General features: G+C 34.7%; 1 protein-coding gene across 1 annotated transcript; it reads left to right on the top strand.

The window, feature by feature from the left end:
* The first annotated feature begins 662 nt into the window (after positions 1 to 662).
* LOC120336370 (C2 domain-containing protein 5-like) lies at positions 663 to 15,527 on the top strand. Its single transcript, XM_078109845.1, has 21 exons — positions 663 to 858; positions 1,428 to 1,514; positions 1,829 to 2,000; positions 2,413 to 2,508; positions 3,210 to 3,394; positions 4,277 to 4,419; positions 5,556 to 5,622; positions 5,946 to 6,071; positions 6,756 to 6,864; positions 7,518 to 7,632; positions 8,063 to 8,163; positions 8,838 to 8,976; positions 9,663 to 9,771; positions 10,148 to 10,227; positions 10,897 to 11,008; positions 11,890 to 12,022; positions 12,512 to 12,612; positions 12,952 to 13,032; positions 13,149 to 13,271; positions 14,018 to 14,206; positions 14,586 to 15,527. The coding sequence occupies exons 1-21, from the start codon at positions 769 to 771 to the stop codon at positions 15,387 to 15,389; spliced, it is 3,162 nt and encodes a 1,053-aa protein (XP_077965971.1). The 5' UTR covers positions 663 to 768; the 3' UTR covers positions 15,390 to 15,527.
* The last annotated feature ends 2,070 nt before the right edge of the window (positions 15,528 to 17,597 follow it).

Here is a 17,597-nt window from a genome sequence, read left to right as displayed (position 1 = left end):
GGCGGTTTTTGAGAAATCGCCCTTTCAAAAACGATAATTTTGTGAAATTTATCAAAGAATCCACAAGAGGGCGTAAATTTTTTCTCGGTATTTTAGACTTTCCTCAACTTATTCTAAGTTTAATGAAGTGCATTATTGTTGTGTGACAAAGAGAAAAATATCTTCTTTGATGAACTATCCAGTAAATTTAGTTGAAATACAAAATCAGTTTCAAATTTGTTGTATATACATTGTTTTAAAAATTGAAGAATATACGCTATGTTTAGTATTATATATGATCAAGTCAAAACGTGCTGAGACTGTTCTGACATAATGAAATCGAATCTTTGAGGTTTCTACTTTTCACCAATGGTGTTGCAATGCTGCCTTTATTGGAGGTTTTCATGAAACGACCATGTTACACGACGAAAATTCAGTCATTTTTAAATATCTCTCAAAAAATTATAAAAAAATTTTGTGCACTGTAACAGTCGCTTTAGCTTGTTTACTATATATTAACAATACGAGGAGTGTAGTTAATGATTGTTTTGCCTTAATTGCTATTGTGAAACTAATCAAAATATACACTTTCTTTTAAAAATCATTGGGAACATTTAATTTTACGCGTGGGTATTTTCTGCGATTCTGTCAGTCACAATTTCGTGTTTTGCTGCTAGCTTCACAGAGGTGATCATCACGTCTGTAATACAGTATTAGAGGTAAAGACTACATACCGGTACACTACAGTAAAAAAGTTATATTTGTTGACTGGGCTGTTGCACTAATAAGATGCCAGGTCGCCTCAAAGTCAAAATTTTATCTGGTCGTCACTTGCCTGTTATGGACAGGGCATCTGAACTAACTGATGCATTTGTTGAGGTAAGTTACCTGTCTGCCTGTAAAACAGCATGAGGGTCTAGTATAGTTTAGTACCACAAGTACTTCCAGTGGACGTAGCATAACGATTTTTGCATATGTTATTCCTAACCCTCACCTGACTATGCCATTAAAAAATTACTTCACTACGACGTCATCATCACGTCATAGGGATTGCCAAAGTATAATTCAGTAATTACGATCGCCCGAAATGGCATCTTGCTAAAGCCGGCGATCTCTCTCCTATCGTGATCGTTGCGACGAGAAAACGAGAGAAATAGCTTGCTCGATTTCGGGTTATCGTCTGCGCGTTTTGGACGACCATCCGCATACTTCGGTGAGCCTTATTACGCCACTGTGACGTCGGAATGACGTAATTTTTCGGTGACGTAGTCAGGTGGGGGTTAGGATTGACATATGCAAAAATTGTTGAGCCAGGCCAACTAGAAGTGGATGTGGTACTAAACTATACCAGACCCCAGGACCCACAGCACTGCAGCATGAATTACTTATAAATTTGTTCCGATAACGTATACTCAGCCTTAAATTTTCGAGACGTTGTTCTTTTACAGGTCAAATTTGGCAATACGACTTATAAAACAGATGTTTATTTAAAGTCACTCAATCCTTCTTGGAACTCAGAATGGTTCATTTTTGAGGTAATAAACCGTTTCATTTTATTTGGCCAAATATATCGTGATCCTAATTTTAAAATACATTTAGATTCAATTTTTGTTGTCCAACATGGTTTAAGTGATTTATCACTAATAACAAAATGTCTATTGTCTATCACCCCCTGAAATAAAAAGCTGGGAAACTGGTTTTCATATTTCAGTATTTTAATAATCTTCCAATTTAATCAGCATTACAAATGATAGAATAATTGATAAAGACAAGTAATTAAAAACTTATTACTGTATTATAAGAACTGAAGAATCGGAAAGTGGAATGCATTCTTCTATTCTTTTTCAAGGTTGATGATGAGCATTTGCAAGATGAACCGCTACAGATACGAGTGTTGGACCACGATACATATAGTTCTCATGATGCAATAGGAAAGATTTACATTGATATTGATCCACTGTTAGTTCCTGATTCTCCAAATTCTTTACATGGATGGTTTCCTATATATGACACAATGCATGGTATGTCTGTATGTATTTTGGTTTGTTGAATATGTTGTTTTGGTAAGTTAAATATACGATATAGCTTTAAGAGTCGTAAGTTTTGTCTTCTCACCGCAATTTCGAGCCTATTAATATCAAGAACTACATAATTTCTTTTACTTATCATTTTCATGAGATTTGTTTATATTAAAAGTGTTAGGAATGTGAGTATCTGTTACTAATATTTCTCAATTACTCAATGGAATATTATTTCCTTATCCGATTAAAATGTAATTGGTGAATATTGAAGCATGTTCTCGAAGAAAACTCATCTGAACAAAATGAGGAAGCATAACTGAAAACTTTTGACTTGATTATGCTTATTGCTGAAATATTGTCAGTGACAATGAAGTGATATGAAATGTTAATTTATAAATTTTTGTAATTTTAGGTATAAGAGGAGAGATATTGATTTCTGTAAAAATTGAACTATTCGCTGACTTCAATAGATTTAAAAAATCCTCATGCGGAATCAAGTTCATATGTGGTGAGTTAGTATTCTTGCTTACCTATTTTTTTACATATTCAAATAAATGTCCTAAGTGAATCAAGAATCTTGCTGCTCACTAACACAGATATATTTCTGTAACGTTTCGTCTGACCAAGGTCAGACTTCTTCAGACATACAACAGAAATATATTTGTGTTAGGGTGCAGTAAGACTCCTGAATCACTTAGGATTGTTATCTTTACTCTTGCTACAGCATCCTTGCATTATATGCATACGGATCCACCGGCACAAAAGCATAGAAGAAGAATAAGTAGTCAGTCTCGCACAAACCAAATCAATAGCGCAAGTTCAAATAAATGGTTCCTTAATAAATAAATAAATGGTGGTTTTGATCAAGATATATCAATATTAAAATTTAAAGTGCTAGTAGGTTGGGTTACTCGTACAGCAAAAGACGTAAGACTAATACAATTAACTGCGGTTCCTATTTCGCTTACCTCTTCTGCTATGGAAATTTATTCCAGGCGCAGATTCCTGAATTGATTCATTAGACTGATGTGAATAGTGTTAGTATACTATATTTTCTGAATCTCTTCTATGCATGACCATAATTCGGGGTTTAGTCGCACATAATGAACATATCATTGAAAACTTTCTGAAACTTCTAGTTGCGAAGCTTTTCAAAATCAAGCTATACTTTCCTATGCCAGTTGCTTTATCAACGCTTTTTTTACCCAGGTACTGTTATTCCTGAATGCTACAGAATATCAATAATACAGGGATTTGTAGAAGAACTTGTCGTGAGTGAAGATCCAGAATATCAATGGATTGATAAACTACGAACTCCTCGTGCAACTAATGAAGCAAGACAAAGACTGTTTTCTCAAGTTTCTGGTGAATTACAACGAAGAATAGGAACAAAGGTTGCTTGAAAATATATGTTAAAATTATGACAGAAATTTTGCATCACTGTGCTTCTATTATAGATGATATAATGGACTAGTTCTTCTGAAATTTCGAAAGTTTTTACTCCAAAAAGACCCTTTTCAGTCTTAAAACTCGATTAGTTGCTGTCAATGAAGATAGGCTACCAAACAAAAAAATTCATTCCAAAATTCTTTTCTCAGAGCTTAAGTTATATGGAATTCACTATCTTACATAGCTGTTTCCCTGATTGCATTGACATGAACTGCTTTAAGTCTTGCTTCAATTAGTATTGACTAATGTGCGATTCTGAATATTTATACTCTGTCAGAGTAGCTTAAGGCACTTCATTGGTTACCTGAAAAGCTGTAACTTTGCTCAAAGATCATTGTCCCTTGTTCATGAATGAGTAATTGCGCATGACATAGATTGGGAAATTTAAAAGAAAAGCTCAAGTAAAGAAAATACTAGAAAATACTTTTATCATCTTTTAATATAGAGTTATAAAGAATTGAAATCATAAATAGCTTTTTGATCTATGGTGTGAGATGCTTACATCTTGTGCAGCAGAATGTCACGTATTGTATAATAAAGTTGTAAACAGAAATTTAGTTTAATAATTCATGGATTCTCAACGGTGTCTCGAAAATGTCTTGTCTGACGTGTTGCACTTGCCCCACTTGTTTCCTCTTGCCCTGGGACAAGTGGGACACAACATTTTTGAGACACCCGATTTTCAATAGACCCGTCCATTATATATGTGAAGTGCTTTATTGTTATATATGAATTTCTATGTACAATTTTATCTATCTCCCCATATTTATATTTTATAACTGAATATTTATTTGCAATTATTTTAACATTTTTATTTTTCGTATCAGGTTATTGATATGGGTGGAAATACTGTGGTTGGATACCACCAACACTTTGATATAGAAGGAGAATTTGGAGTCGTTGTTCGGGGGTTTGGCACTGCTGTCACTCTTGAAACTCAATCCAGGTTAAATCCACCACCTCTGCCAACGTGAGTGGATTTGGTAAAAATCTCATGCAAAAAAAAAATTGAAAATTTTAAATTGTATGCTAAAATTTTATATTATTAAAAAAAAATCCATTTTATTGTGGTATTATTGAATAAATGAGTCCCTACGGGCATTATACCTGGTTTAGGTGAGAGTTAAAACTTTAAAACAAACTTCTATTCTTTGTTATATATTTCTTGTTCTGTTGGATAAGTTACTTTAAAGCAGGGTCGTCCAACCCGTGGCCCGAGGGCCACATGTGGCCCACCGATGGTTTCCGCGTGGCTCGCGCAGTATTATTTGAATCCCAATGGCTTTCATAAATCTGGGCCAATATTGAAACCATTATTGAAAAAATTATTCCTTCTCATTCAAACTCGTGGGAAGCACCACCCAGCTATCAAAAGTCCCTTTGTGAGCGGTATTGCTGGAGATAGATGTTTGAATTTATTTTTATCGTCTGCCTGGATTTCAATCTGTTTTTCTGTGAAGCTAGAAGAGGCAGTTTTTATGACCTCAACATTTGACAACACTCAGGCTACTTGTACGAGCAAATTTTTTGGCGGATGAACCATGTCAAATCCCCTGTGAGATCACTAATTCCTGACATAGGAAAAATTCGCTATGCATCGCGACATCGTCCATCGCACCGAATATTGACAAACTTATTGGATAAAAGCGGTGTCATACTTGACAAAAAAATATCTATGTGTGATAAAATTTTTTGACTCAACTGTATCTTCGTATTTTCATTGGTTTTTATAATTTTGGTGTGAGGGTTTTGTGTTTGTTTTTCATTATCCTGTAATCGGTGGAGTGAAAACTAGAACATAACAACCATGTCAAGTTGCCCGCGCAATTATTTGTAAACTAAATGTTGCCCTTTGGCCAAAAAGGTTGGACAACCCTGCTTTAAAGTGATAGGCGGTTGCTGTTTTCTTATGCTTTGTAGAGCTTCTATAACATGTGTTTTAGTTAGAATTACGGTACATAAGATTTGAATTACATTTTCCCACTAGGCCTGAAGTAGCTTGATTATGTTTCTGACAATAATTGGTGAAATTGTATTATTGGGAATCAAATGAGATTATTATTTATTTTTTGCCTAATGCTAATTTTGTGCTAATTGTTCATTTAGAACTCCAACTTCATTGTTGAGTTTTTCTCCTTCTACAACAAGTCCGTTATCTGATTCTCCAGTGAAGGTAGTTGGCCTTATATTTTATCCGTCTTATATTCAAAGAATAAAATTTTTAAAGAATTGATTTGATTTTCTGCGCTGTTCAACTTTATCAAAAATATGATTTTGTTGTTCTAAAGTTGTTTAAAAGTTTTGGATGTTTGTTTTTCCTGAGTTTCAAGAACTGTCTGAACACTGGCATAGTACAACTTAGTATCGAGATATAATCACTAATTTCTATGATGCAAACAAAGAAATTCCTAATTTTTATTCTGAAACTTTTTCCGAATATTATTAACGAAATTACTTTTTATTTCAATTCTAAAATCTGTTTAAAATTGATTTCAGTTTTCTTTTCCACCCCGATCTTCTTCACTTGACTCAGATACAGGAGCTAAAATTTCACCAAATGCATCTCATCCTGGGCAGTCATGGAATACGACAAACAGTGCACGTGAAGCATTGGAAAATTTGGTATGCCTCAAAGACTTATTGTTGATGACTTTTGATATTCTGACACTTTTTGCATGAAAAATTATTCTTTACTTATCGATTTTAATTGGTAAGTATGTTGATAGGTATTTGTCTGTCTGTCTGTCTGTCTGTCTGTCTGTCTGTTAGATGCACGCGATATCTCACGAAAGCGAGATTGGATCTGCTGCAGATTTTGCATGTGCATTCATCATACCTCATACCAGAAGCCTATTGATTTTGGGCGAATTATGTCATATAATTAGCGAGTTATCAACTAATTAGTGATGGGACACAAGGTGTCACTATGCGGTAAGAGCGCTGTTTTGAGGGATCCCTTAACTTTCGATCGATAAGTCTTCGGTCTCTGACCGATATTCTCGTTCTATTGGTCTTTGACGCATAATGTTGCAATGAATATTTTTTATACAAGATAATATATGCTATTGGCTTTGCACAAGCAGATAGATAGAAAGCCACTACTGTAGTTTGAAAGGATCGGATCTTTCTAGTTCAGCATTGCCTACCTAGTTCATTACACTCTGGAGGAGTTGTGGACTTAGGATTTAACCCAAGATTTTAATCTTTGATTACCTTGCAAAAACTTGGTCATTTTATAACTCAAACAATGATTGCTGATGAATCATTTCCAGATAATTCATCACTTTTTTCATCTTTAACATTCAGGAAGCACCATTTTTCACATTGACAACATATCCACCAAATTTCTTGATCCACCTCGGGGGAGTTGTCAGTGCTCATTCAGTAAAATTGCTGGACAAAATCCACAATCCAGGTATGATATTCATGATGGTGAAAATGGAACACATTTCCTTTTCCCAATTACTCCAATTGTGATTCTCTCTTAGTATGGAAAGACTTGTAGATAAATATTACATGGTTAAATATGCCCTGCAAAATGTCACACTAACTGTCACATGTGTTTTATTATACACATATCATGTACCTTGAATATTAAATGTCTTGAAGTCGAAACTTCTATTGTATTGCAAAATGTATGTAAAAGATAACTGTATATCCTCGCATATAGGCCGGGTCTGAAACGCTAAAAAAAAGTCGCCAAACTAAGGGGTGCACATAACTCTGATTGCACTAAAGGGCCGGCTAATACGCGCATAACTCTGAGATCTGTTCGCACTCAAACGAAATGACATTGTTCGAAGCATGCTAAGTTTTCACGATAAGAGCACTTGGTACGCTATGACAATGACAGCGATAACAGTGATCGATTGCGTGTTTACACTCTCATGGCTTATATCATATGCGAATTTTTATAAGTTGACCATCTTAGGGCCGTTTCTAGGGAGTCGCCTTCCATATATATATGAGGATATACGGTACAATAGAACACCTTATTCAAACAAAAAGGCATCATTTTTTTATCTTCTGTTATTCTGTGTTTAGATTTTACCAATTTGATATATTTAGATGCTCCCGAAACAAGAGATGCCTGGTGGCATGAAATTCGACAAGAAATTATAAGTCATTCATCTGCACTTTCATGTAATGCTGTAGTTGGATATAGAGAGTATACATCCATATGGTAATTTTTGTACCTGATTAAATTTTCTATTGTGATAAATTCATGATGATAATATTATTTACCGTATCGGTTTTTTATCATCTATATTTATCATTTTACATAAATTTATGGGAGCACTGATGTTATATTTTTTGTGAACTTCGTGATCAGCCACATTTCCATTTGAATTGCATAGGCTGCTGGTACTACGGTTAGTTATTGAACCATCATGTTTTCATGTCTGTATATTTGAGCATTGCTCAGGTGTTTAACTATATTTAATGCGATGGCAAATTTTTCGCTTACATTGGAGATTTGTATTATATTCAATTTATTACTGTACTCTAATTGTAAATTTCACAACACAAGCTCTCTTATCTTTGCAACTGCAAAAAAGCATATCGATGACTCCCTTACTGATATTTAAATTAAATTCTATTTTTGTTTTCAGTGATGAATTGATAGTGTTATCAGCACAAGGTACTGCTGCAGTGATCAATCCTAATCTTCTGGCAACTACACAGCATGTAAACGAGACTTCCATGATAAAAGGCATGATCTGTTATTTTAGCTTATAGCTGAAATTATGAGTAATGTTTGAATGTTTTTGGCCAGAGAATTTTAGTTCTACTTGCCACACCTTTGTACTTCTTGTGTCACTACTTAGCAATTATTATTTGTTTGCATGTTTGTGGCACCGATTTGGTGATTGGATGGTACAGTTGATAACAAGCTCTAGATATTATTTTTTTTTTTATCTGCCTCAAGGACAATCAAACTTCTCATTATGTGCTTCATTATATTTTTATGTGTTTCATAACTTTGCTTTGACAAGTAAACACTGATAATAAGGAAATGAAATAAAATGAATTATGCTCCACTATTAAGCATTACATTCATATATAATGAGTTATGTGTTACACCCAGAGATGGTCAAAACTAAATAATTTAGCATTCCGGATACATTCTAAGTGGTCTTTTCAAGTATGAAACATCCAATACATTCTGAAATGGATCTGTTCCACAAGAGAAATTCTTCAATAATATTTTAAATTGGTAGAAATTAAATTTGACTGTGACGAATAATTGAGATAACATTGTTTTAATTACTGAATTTACTGGTAGTCTTTTTTTTATTTTGTCGTAACTCGTAAGTTAACTAATTTTTTGTCTATTATAAAATAATAAATGCTTGAAATACATTCTCAAATTTATTGCTATAATAGAAAAACTTGCTGCATCAGGACCATATTCTGCAGCAATTGTTCTTGATACGTCTCATCCACTTGAAAGAATCAACACAAGGAAACGACATAATTCTGGCAGTGGCGTTCCTTCCAGTGGCTTTCCTCAGTCATTTACAAGGTAAGCAGGAGTAAAATGTATGAATGTAAAACTAATGATCAATGTTACTGTATGTAAACCTTAGATGAACATTTTTTTAACTCAATGTTTTAGTAATCGGATCAGTCTAGCATCAGGAAATAGTAATATAATAGTAATGTTGATCAATTCTGTATGATCAAGAAGTCTTGCGGCCTATGCATTCCTGTAATGTTTACATGTGTAATTTAATTCATTCACTGCCAATGAATGTACCCACCAAACAAAAACTTTCAGTTTGTTATCTCTTACCCCTCTTCCTGATCATATTGACCGGAGTTGCTTTAGGTTTCAGATCAATTAGTATTTGCTAAACTGCAATTTACCGCTATAATTCTTTATAGTGTCGATAGCACTTGGCACTATAGTGGCATCAACCACCTCTTTCAGAAATCACTTCTTTTGCTTCCGAGTACTATTGGCCTTGAGCAAATTTTCATATTGAAAAAGTGTGATCGCGTTTGAACGTCTTTTAAAAAGCATAGTTCATTTATATAAAAGAACTGCATGGTCTTCCTTTTTTTACAATGCAATCCTTTTTTTACAATGCAATTCATTCAGTCTGATCGTTTTTGAATTTTATTCAACACTTTAATATGGTTAAGCCCACTTTTCATTCTTTCAGGATAACCATGAAATATAAACAACTTTCTATTTTGTATTTGCAGTCCTTTAAATCCCACTCAATCTAATGCTGGATTGTTTCAAGTTCCATACCAAAATGATGCTCCTTTTCCTATTGCTATAAATCATTCTCCACTGGATACAAGTATTCAGGTGAGACGTTATTACAGAAATAATACTTTGTTGATAGTTTCAAAATGACTTGAAATATTCATGATAGAATTATTTCTAAGCAGATTTTCACAATGTTTTATATATTTTTGATATGGTATGGTAATTTTGATATTAATTTCACCCTGAGCATGAGATTTGACATGATATATGGCTTAGAAATTAAGGTAATATGTAATGAATAATTTGATAGACCTACTATCATATGAAAAACACTTTCTAGTCTTGCTGTAATCCTTCAGTTGTGAATTGACTGTTGTTTATTAAAACATTAAAATTAATCTTGTTGGGGGATACTACTGCTACCTGATTTTGAGATCTAAATAAATCATTATTCTTTGTAATTAATATATTTCAGGTACCCGAAGTTCTATTCACAACAATAGATATTCCTACTGATGTTCACATTACTGGAAAAGGAACTATAGTTCAGGCAAGGTGATATGAATATTTGTGAATTCCCTTGAAGCAACTGTTATATCAAAATCTGTAGGACTGTACTTTGTGCAAAGTTCTGAGTGTTTCCCTAAGAAGGAAATTCATATAGTAAATTATGTACTGTGATGTACTCCACTGTTATAAGATTTCCTTTTTCATCAGGATAGTCTTCTGTGATTTATGTATCGTGAAGGACCAGTATTACAATTGCTATTTCATTAGTGGGAGAATTTTATGTTTATTTCGGGGAGAGGAAAGGCGATGCGACGACTGAATCATATGACGAACCACAGCCTCTTGTCCACTTTCAGTTTATGTCGAGTGTGGGAACAGTTACCCAGTTATTCGTTACAGAGGCATGGACTTGACGACTTAGGAAGGTGTAACCAAGGTTATGTGATCAGAGGCACGATGGAAAGCGTGTTTCTAACAATTGACACAATGCGTCATCCATCAAGCCATTAAATCGGTAAACACAAACCATTGGTAATCACAAAAAGTACTTATTGATAATCAATAATTCGCTCTGTCATATGGAAATGGAAACTACCATTGCTTCCCAAAATCTACATGGTCATATTTATAAATCCATTGGGTATCTTACAAAGGTAACCAACCAACTTTTATAAACCAAAATCTAACATACTGCATGCACCTTTTCCTGAACAGGTTTTGCCGAAGTAAAAAGAAATCACAAGGTGAATCACATGCGGCTGCTATTGGTGATATTTTACCATTCATTGAATATGAACTTCATAAACAACTATACAATAAACTCAAGGTAAGGCAAGTATATAAAATGCATGTCATTGATAAGAGTTACCGCTGGAAATCGCCTGATCCTTTGCTTGTATGAGTCAGTTCGATAAGACGAATCGTCAGGCGGTACATACCCAATGCATATTTTTATAGTTTGTTGTGAATATTATGCTATATGTTTGTAGAAACAGTTAAATTTATCAAAATCAATATAGAGTGCGTTTACACTTTGTGATGACTTTTTGGACATAAGGTTCGTTATATTAAATTGTTGTTGTCCAGGTGTTGGAAATAATACACCAATTTTTTTTATTTTTGGAAAATCTTCTTCTAGTCCCATGGTTCGCAGTATTTCACCTCATATTGTGCTGTTTTTATAATTTGTAGGTGTGATTGCCAAGTGGGTAAAACATTGGACTTTACTAGGTTAGATTCGCAGGTCACTCATTTCGAGTTCAAATTCCATGCCCACGCTGTCACCCAGGGCCCGGGGTATAATAAATTCGACAGAATTTTGATCTGGTTCATAATTAGTAGTCATTTGGCTTTTATGTTCATCTGTTTCAGTCGTTCCCAAAGCAGGGCCCACAGGCCAATTATGGCCCTCGACACGATTGAATATGGCCCTCTGAAATTAAGTGAAATAGTTTAGTTAATGTTTTTACCTTTTTTACGTTCTAGATACCGCCAATACCATCTGTATCACAGTATGAGCTGTGTATATTGGTACCAATTCAATTATACCGGTATCCTAATTATACGTAACGGCATTGCCCCTTGCAGGCGCTCCCGGCCCGCGAATATCCCTTCGCTTCTAATTTGGGAACCAATGATCTATTTGAACATTTTTCTCTTGTTATACAAGTACGGTAAATATTTTGTGACAAAATTATATATTTTCAGTTGAAAGGAATGAATGCTTTGTTCGGTCTTCAAGTTCGAATCAAGATTGGGGAAAACATAGTTATTGGTGTAGCCACAGCAACAGCAGCTTATGTAACTGCACTTCCTCCTACAGAGAAACCAAAATTGAATTGTACGTTTTGATTATTGGATATATACTTTTATTAAATATATAAGTATTTTATAATCTACACAGATTAACTAAAAAAAGGCTACATATTTTCAAATTATTTTGGTTTTGTTCATCTCAACTTGGCATGCTAGGCACTAAAATTATAATTGCCATTGCACCTCTGATTACCCATGCAAGAATTTACAGGTTAGAGTCCTGTGGTGGATAATCATGTGCGAGAGGATTGCTGGACTCCTCGTTATCATAGGGTGGTCCACGTAGCCGCTGATTGGTTATGATGTCCATGTCCTCCAAGTCAATACATCTGAAACAAGTAACTGATTAACTATTCCAATGCTCGACATGAACTCTGACCCAGATGAGGGACTGTCGTTTGCTATATAACCTTATCTGCTTTCCTCTTCTCTGGATAAACATTAAATTCCTATTCTTTCTGTTTAATTTGTAATTAACCTTGTCACATCATACTCCTTCATTTATTTCTCTCAGGCCAGAATGTCAAACATGGTTCGGCAGCCTTGGAAAACGTTGAACAATTATTTCACGCAGAAGTGGAAAAGAATAAAGAATTTTTTGACTTAACATCAACTGTAAGTATGGTTATTTATTTAAGACTTTCTGCACTGGTGGAAGATTTTGTGGGCATCTTTCAAGTTTTATAATTTACAGGACTTCCAGGGAAAGTAATTCAAAATGCTATGAAATGAAAGACTACTTCTAGAGATTTATATTGTTAAAAACACTCTTATTTTTTATTATGATGGCAAATCTCTGAAATACCAAACTATAGACACTAGACAGCTATACATATCAAATTATATTCAAACCACGACATGTCGACATGCTATTATGGGTTTACATCTTGTTATTCTGTGAAGCTCAGTTTATTCGCTCTTTTCCCAAGTTAATAGTCATTTTTTTTATTTAAGGACTCTATCATGTCAGGCAGAATGGAAAATCTTGATTTATTAAATTCATCTGCTGAAAGTAAACAGTCTCTACCCGTATCGGTAAGTATTTGTTTATTTTACCTTAAGATAAATGTCTCATGTTCTTTTAAGGAAGGGATTTACCAATTTTAATATACAAAATATTCTCATTTTAAACGTTTATGTTTTCATGTCAGGTTGAAGACCCAGATGATGCAGAACAGTTACGATCTATGATTGATCCTTTACCTCCTCTGCATTGTTATATGAGTAATTGTCAACATGTACCTGGCTTACCTCATGTCACCAACAACCTCCAGGTACCTAATATATAAGTTTGAACGTTTAACCCTGTGGTTCCAAACCTAAACAAGTTCAATATTTTACACCAGGGGCGTGCAACCGTTAATACAGGAAGGCCAAATACAAATAACTCAGTGAAACCCCGGCCGCACCTTTATTTAACATAGACTCTCTAGTAGTTGCAGATACAAAAATTTTCATATTTATCTAAGGACATGGGTTTTCGCTGTTAGGGCATTGTAACGCCATGGACATAGATAAAAAAAAATTAGGCTCAGGTATAGACTTGATTTTACTTGCACGTACCAGATTAAACTAAATAAGAAAACTTGTTTCGCGGGCCGCACGTTCTACACAGTATGTTAGAAACTGGATGGCTAACCTGAACCAGAAGCATTTTGTCTTTCAAAAAATTCAATACTGTTTGTTGCAACTTGCAACCTGTCTGAATCCTGTCCTTTTTAATATCGAAAAATTATTGAAGCTGATAATAAGATATTAATGGAATTGTTTTAATGAAGCGTATTTTGCTGTATAATTTTGTTACATTTAACATCTTTCAATTTTTGTTATGTCGGAACACATCGCTAAATATTAAAATCTGATTATTAATTTCCTAGTTGAAATAGAGATTGAAGTATTTGAAATATTGCAATACAATCATGCTACCAGTAAATGTGCAAAATCAAATCAAATTGTGTGAATAAGATTATAAAAATATACATCTCCATATTATAGTCAGTATGATTTTAAATATTTTCAGACATTTTCAATGTTATGGAGAATAAAGTATCGTGAGGGTGCAGGCGATCGAGCTCTAAATCGAGGATTGAATTTTACATGTCGGAGAGCATTTAATAGTATTTGGTATCGATTAAGTCGACTCTCTCCTACCTTCTGTCTCTGTGGTGTCAGATTTAATTTACTCGTGCCAGAAGATGATGAGATTCATGTAAGTATATTTGCTTTACGATTAGATGTATCGAAACTGTATCAGAAACGTTCTTTAAAATGAAATATTTGTTGAACGGTGGCACTCCTACATACAGTAGGGTTGATTCACAAACACTTAATCATAAAGTAATTGTAACGACATGAACCCATATCTCTAATTATTTTCCTATTTATATATTTCTATATGTAACCTTTAAAATAAACCTTTGAGATTTCATATTACCTCGTTCCATAGTTTCCAGGCCTTACATCTGGACCAAATACCATTTTCAAAAACATATGTTACATTACATGTAAAATCACATTATTTTGTGTTTACTATCATCAGTTATGTATACCTACTATACGAAATTTTATTGTTGAAAACTTTTTTTAAGGTCTGGGTTTCAGCTTCAGCGGTTTCTTATAAGCCTCCTAAAACTACAGACCCTGAAATATCTTATAACAAATCTACAATTATTGAAACTGTCGATGGCACAAACGACCTTCAATTTTACATGGAAACAGACGAGAAGGACAAGAATATTGTGGGACAACAAAATGATGAAAACGCAACAGAAAGGCATAAAAATGTCGACACCAACTTGCACCATGTACATCGTGATCCTTCACAGACGAACAGCGGATCTATTGATATAAAATCGTCGGGACAAAACTCTCTAACGTCGTCTTCCGGATCTTCATCACCTCTTAGATTAGATATATTTAAAGCCGCTAATCACGGAAAAGACGGCTCTAGTTTAGATAAAAGTAACGTGTCGAGATCTAGCATGAAAAGTCGTCATTCAAGCGATGGTTCGTCAGTTGGAGGAAGTGCCAGTCGCCACATTGAGATTGTACCGATGTGTTATGTTCCTGGTCGTCGAATACAACGTCATATTGGTTTTGTGAATATGTTTTTAATTCGAGAAACTTCCGCCGTCAGAGGTGGTGAGGAACGATTGCCTGGGACTGAATTACAACGGGGTACCGGATCGAATTGGTTTGCGCACACAGTGTTTGCCGAGGTACAAGCAATGTTGAGAGCCCACGTTTCGGCGTTAGGTGGCAATGCCCTAACTTCTTACCGCATTGAGCAATGTACATTAAGTGAGAGTGTCGCTAAAAACCAAGCTCAATGCTTAATTCATGTGTGTGGTGATGCGGTAGTTTGCACGCCAGCAAATTTGAATAAAAGTTGACGTTCGCTTCATGATTAAATATAAATCCACTGTTTCTGCGTTTTCTTTTTGTTATCATTCTTCAAGATTTGTCAAAACTTATGGAGTTGTTAAAGATGCAATATTATTATTTTTTATTAAATCTTGCCTCTCATCCTTTGTCTTATCATTCTTTAAAGTATTTCATTTTTAGCCAGTGGTAAATAAAGCGCGATGAAGGCGGCCAAGCACAGTAAGTGAGCAAGCAGTCTTCCCTTTTAATTAGGACGAAAGAGCAATTTAGGGTGAAATATCGGGTCTTGTACGACCCTGAGCTAAGTTTGAAATAAAAGTACTAGCCACCATCCAGCCATTGGTTCCGAAGCAAGTAATATTTGTGCAACAACGTCGACGAAGATTAAGCGATACGATCCATAGATCTTTCGTGTCCAATTTTATCGCACGTCGTTAACCACTGCACAAGTGGTGTCGTTTGCTGGCTGCGCCGTGGTGGAATCTGCCTTCGAGCAAGTCTGATTGGCATGTAACGGATTACATTACCTTTATTTTCCAAAGTGTTGCTAAATTGATTTCATAAAGTGGGCAGAGCCTCAGCATCTTGGACTGTTGAAGTAAACGACTTCGTCACGTAGACGTTTAAGCTTATTTTATTCTACCGACAAAGGCGTTTTGTGCTAATTTGAAAGAACTGTGGCGTGTATCTCAATCACAAAACTTTTACTCGAGAGAACTAGGGATAAAAGGTCATTAAAGGAAAGAGCCATGATGAATTTAAAAAATTCACCTAGCGTACTTATTTGTGTAAATTATGTTTGAACCACATTGTGTGAACAGGATTTTCACCGTAGCCTGTCATCTCACATAGGGTAGGAAGGTTTTGGCCACTGAAACTTGGAAAAAAATTGAACGAAATTGACTTCACGGTGAAACTGATCTGTAAAACAATTTATTTGCTAAACTAAGTGGAGGCGTCACCTTGTCGACATCGTCTTATTGTCTTCTGACACGTTTCCTAAGTAAACTTTACTCGTAGCTAACAAAAGAATGATAGGTATTAATTACAAGACGGGCAAATCACAAAAATCAGAAAATTACCGGGAATTCATATTCTTACAATCTACAACTCGTGTTTTCCAACAGCTGTTAAAAATTGGTAATTATTGGCAATTCAAGTTAACTTATAATATATATCTGGTAAATTTTGAATAGATTTTTAATGTTGGTTCGACACAAAATCATATTTTCAAGGCAATCTTTACGTGCTCGCATTTCTGTATTATCATGGGCCTCTTAAATTTGATTTACTAGAAAATTCCAATAACGATTTTGCCACAAATCCTGCGATGGTGATGGGGTGAATCTTAACATGAGCTTTAAAATAATATACCGTAGTATATATAGTTTTAATTTCCAGTCTGGTGATATTACATATATACAACAATTAGGCTATTTCTAGTTCAATGGAAAAAAATCACAATCCTAATAAAATTTATTTAAGTTGTGTTCACTTGTTATACTATGCCGTGTGATTCGTGATTATTCGATAATTAAGTTTGATTTTGATGAATAAATCTTTTGATCTTCAATGGAGCCACTAGATGTCCCTAAAGAGGCCATTCAACTCGCTCGACACGCACCTCTTGGAAGTTTTATCGTTTTTCTCGGCACTCGACTGGTGTGTCATTCTGGACATCTCCCTTACTTTGCCAAAGTATGTCATTCTACATGCCTTTCGTCCAGCTTGTGACTAAATTGCGTTGCTAAATGAGAACTTGCCCCGTCCAATACGCGATAATTTAAACACGGATTGATATCTCGGTGTTTCGCAGTATTGTTTAATATGCTTGTCAATATTGCTGATCGGGCAAATTGCTTCTGTGATAACAAAAAAAGCTTATAAAATTATGATTTGGAGTATCATCATGTACAAAAACGCCCTCAAATCGAGAGCTTCAAACTTGTTCAACGGTATGAACCTAGAGATAGTTTTGTTTAAAAATAACAATTCACGCAGAAAATATAAATCATCTTTTTCATCCCCGTAATCACTGATTACTCTTCTACGTGGGAAAGTTCAAAAGAACGTTGACAAACTGAGTGACCGGTCGAAAACCTGGCGCCTGCCGTCAGCAGTTAATTGGATGAGACGGAATTGCGATTTGCGTGACTGACAGTAATCGCTTGTATAAATAATATAAGCAAAAAAGTCAATTGTTTTTGATACTATTA

This window comes from Styela clava, chromosome 2 (assembly GCF_964204865.1).
Source record: "Styela clava chromosome 2, kaStyClav1.hap1.2, whole genome shotgun sequence".
Taxonomy (NCBI): Eukaryota; Metazoa; Chordata; class Ascidiacea; order Stolidobranchia; family Styelidae; genus Styela; species Styela clava.
Note: the sequence above shows the minus strand (reverse complement) of the source record. Positions and strands in the feature narration are given on the sequence as shown.

Coding starts and splice junctions, on each gene's coding strand:
- LOC120336370 (XM_078109845.1), top strand. CDS start 769: ATGCCAGGTCGCCTCAAAGTCAAAATTTTATCTGGTCGTCACTTGCCT. Junction 1,515..1,828: donor CAGAATGGTTCATTTTTGAG/GTAATAAACCGT, acceptor TTCTTTTTCAAG/GTTGATGATGAGCATTTGCA. Junction 6,072..6,755: donor GTGAAGCATTGGAAAATTTG/GTATGCCTCAAA, acceptor TTTAACATTCAG/GAAGCACCATTTTTCACATT.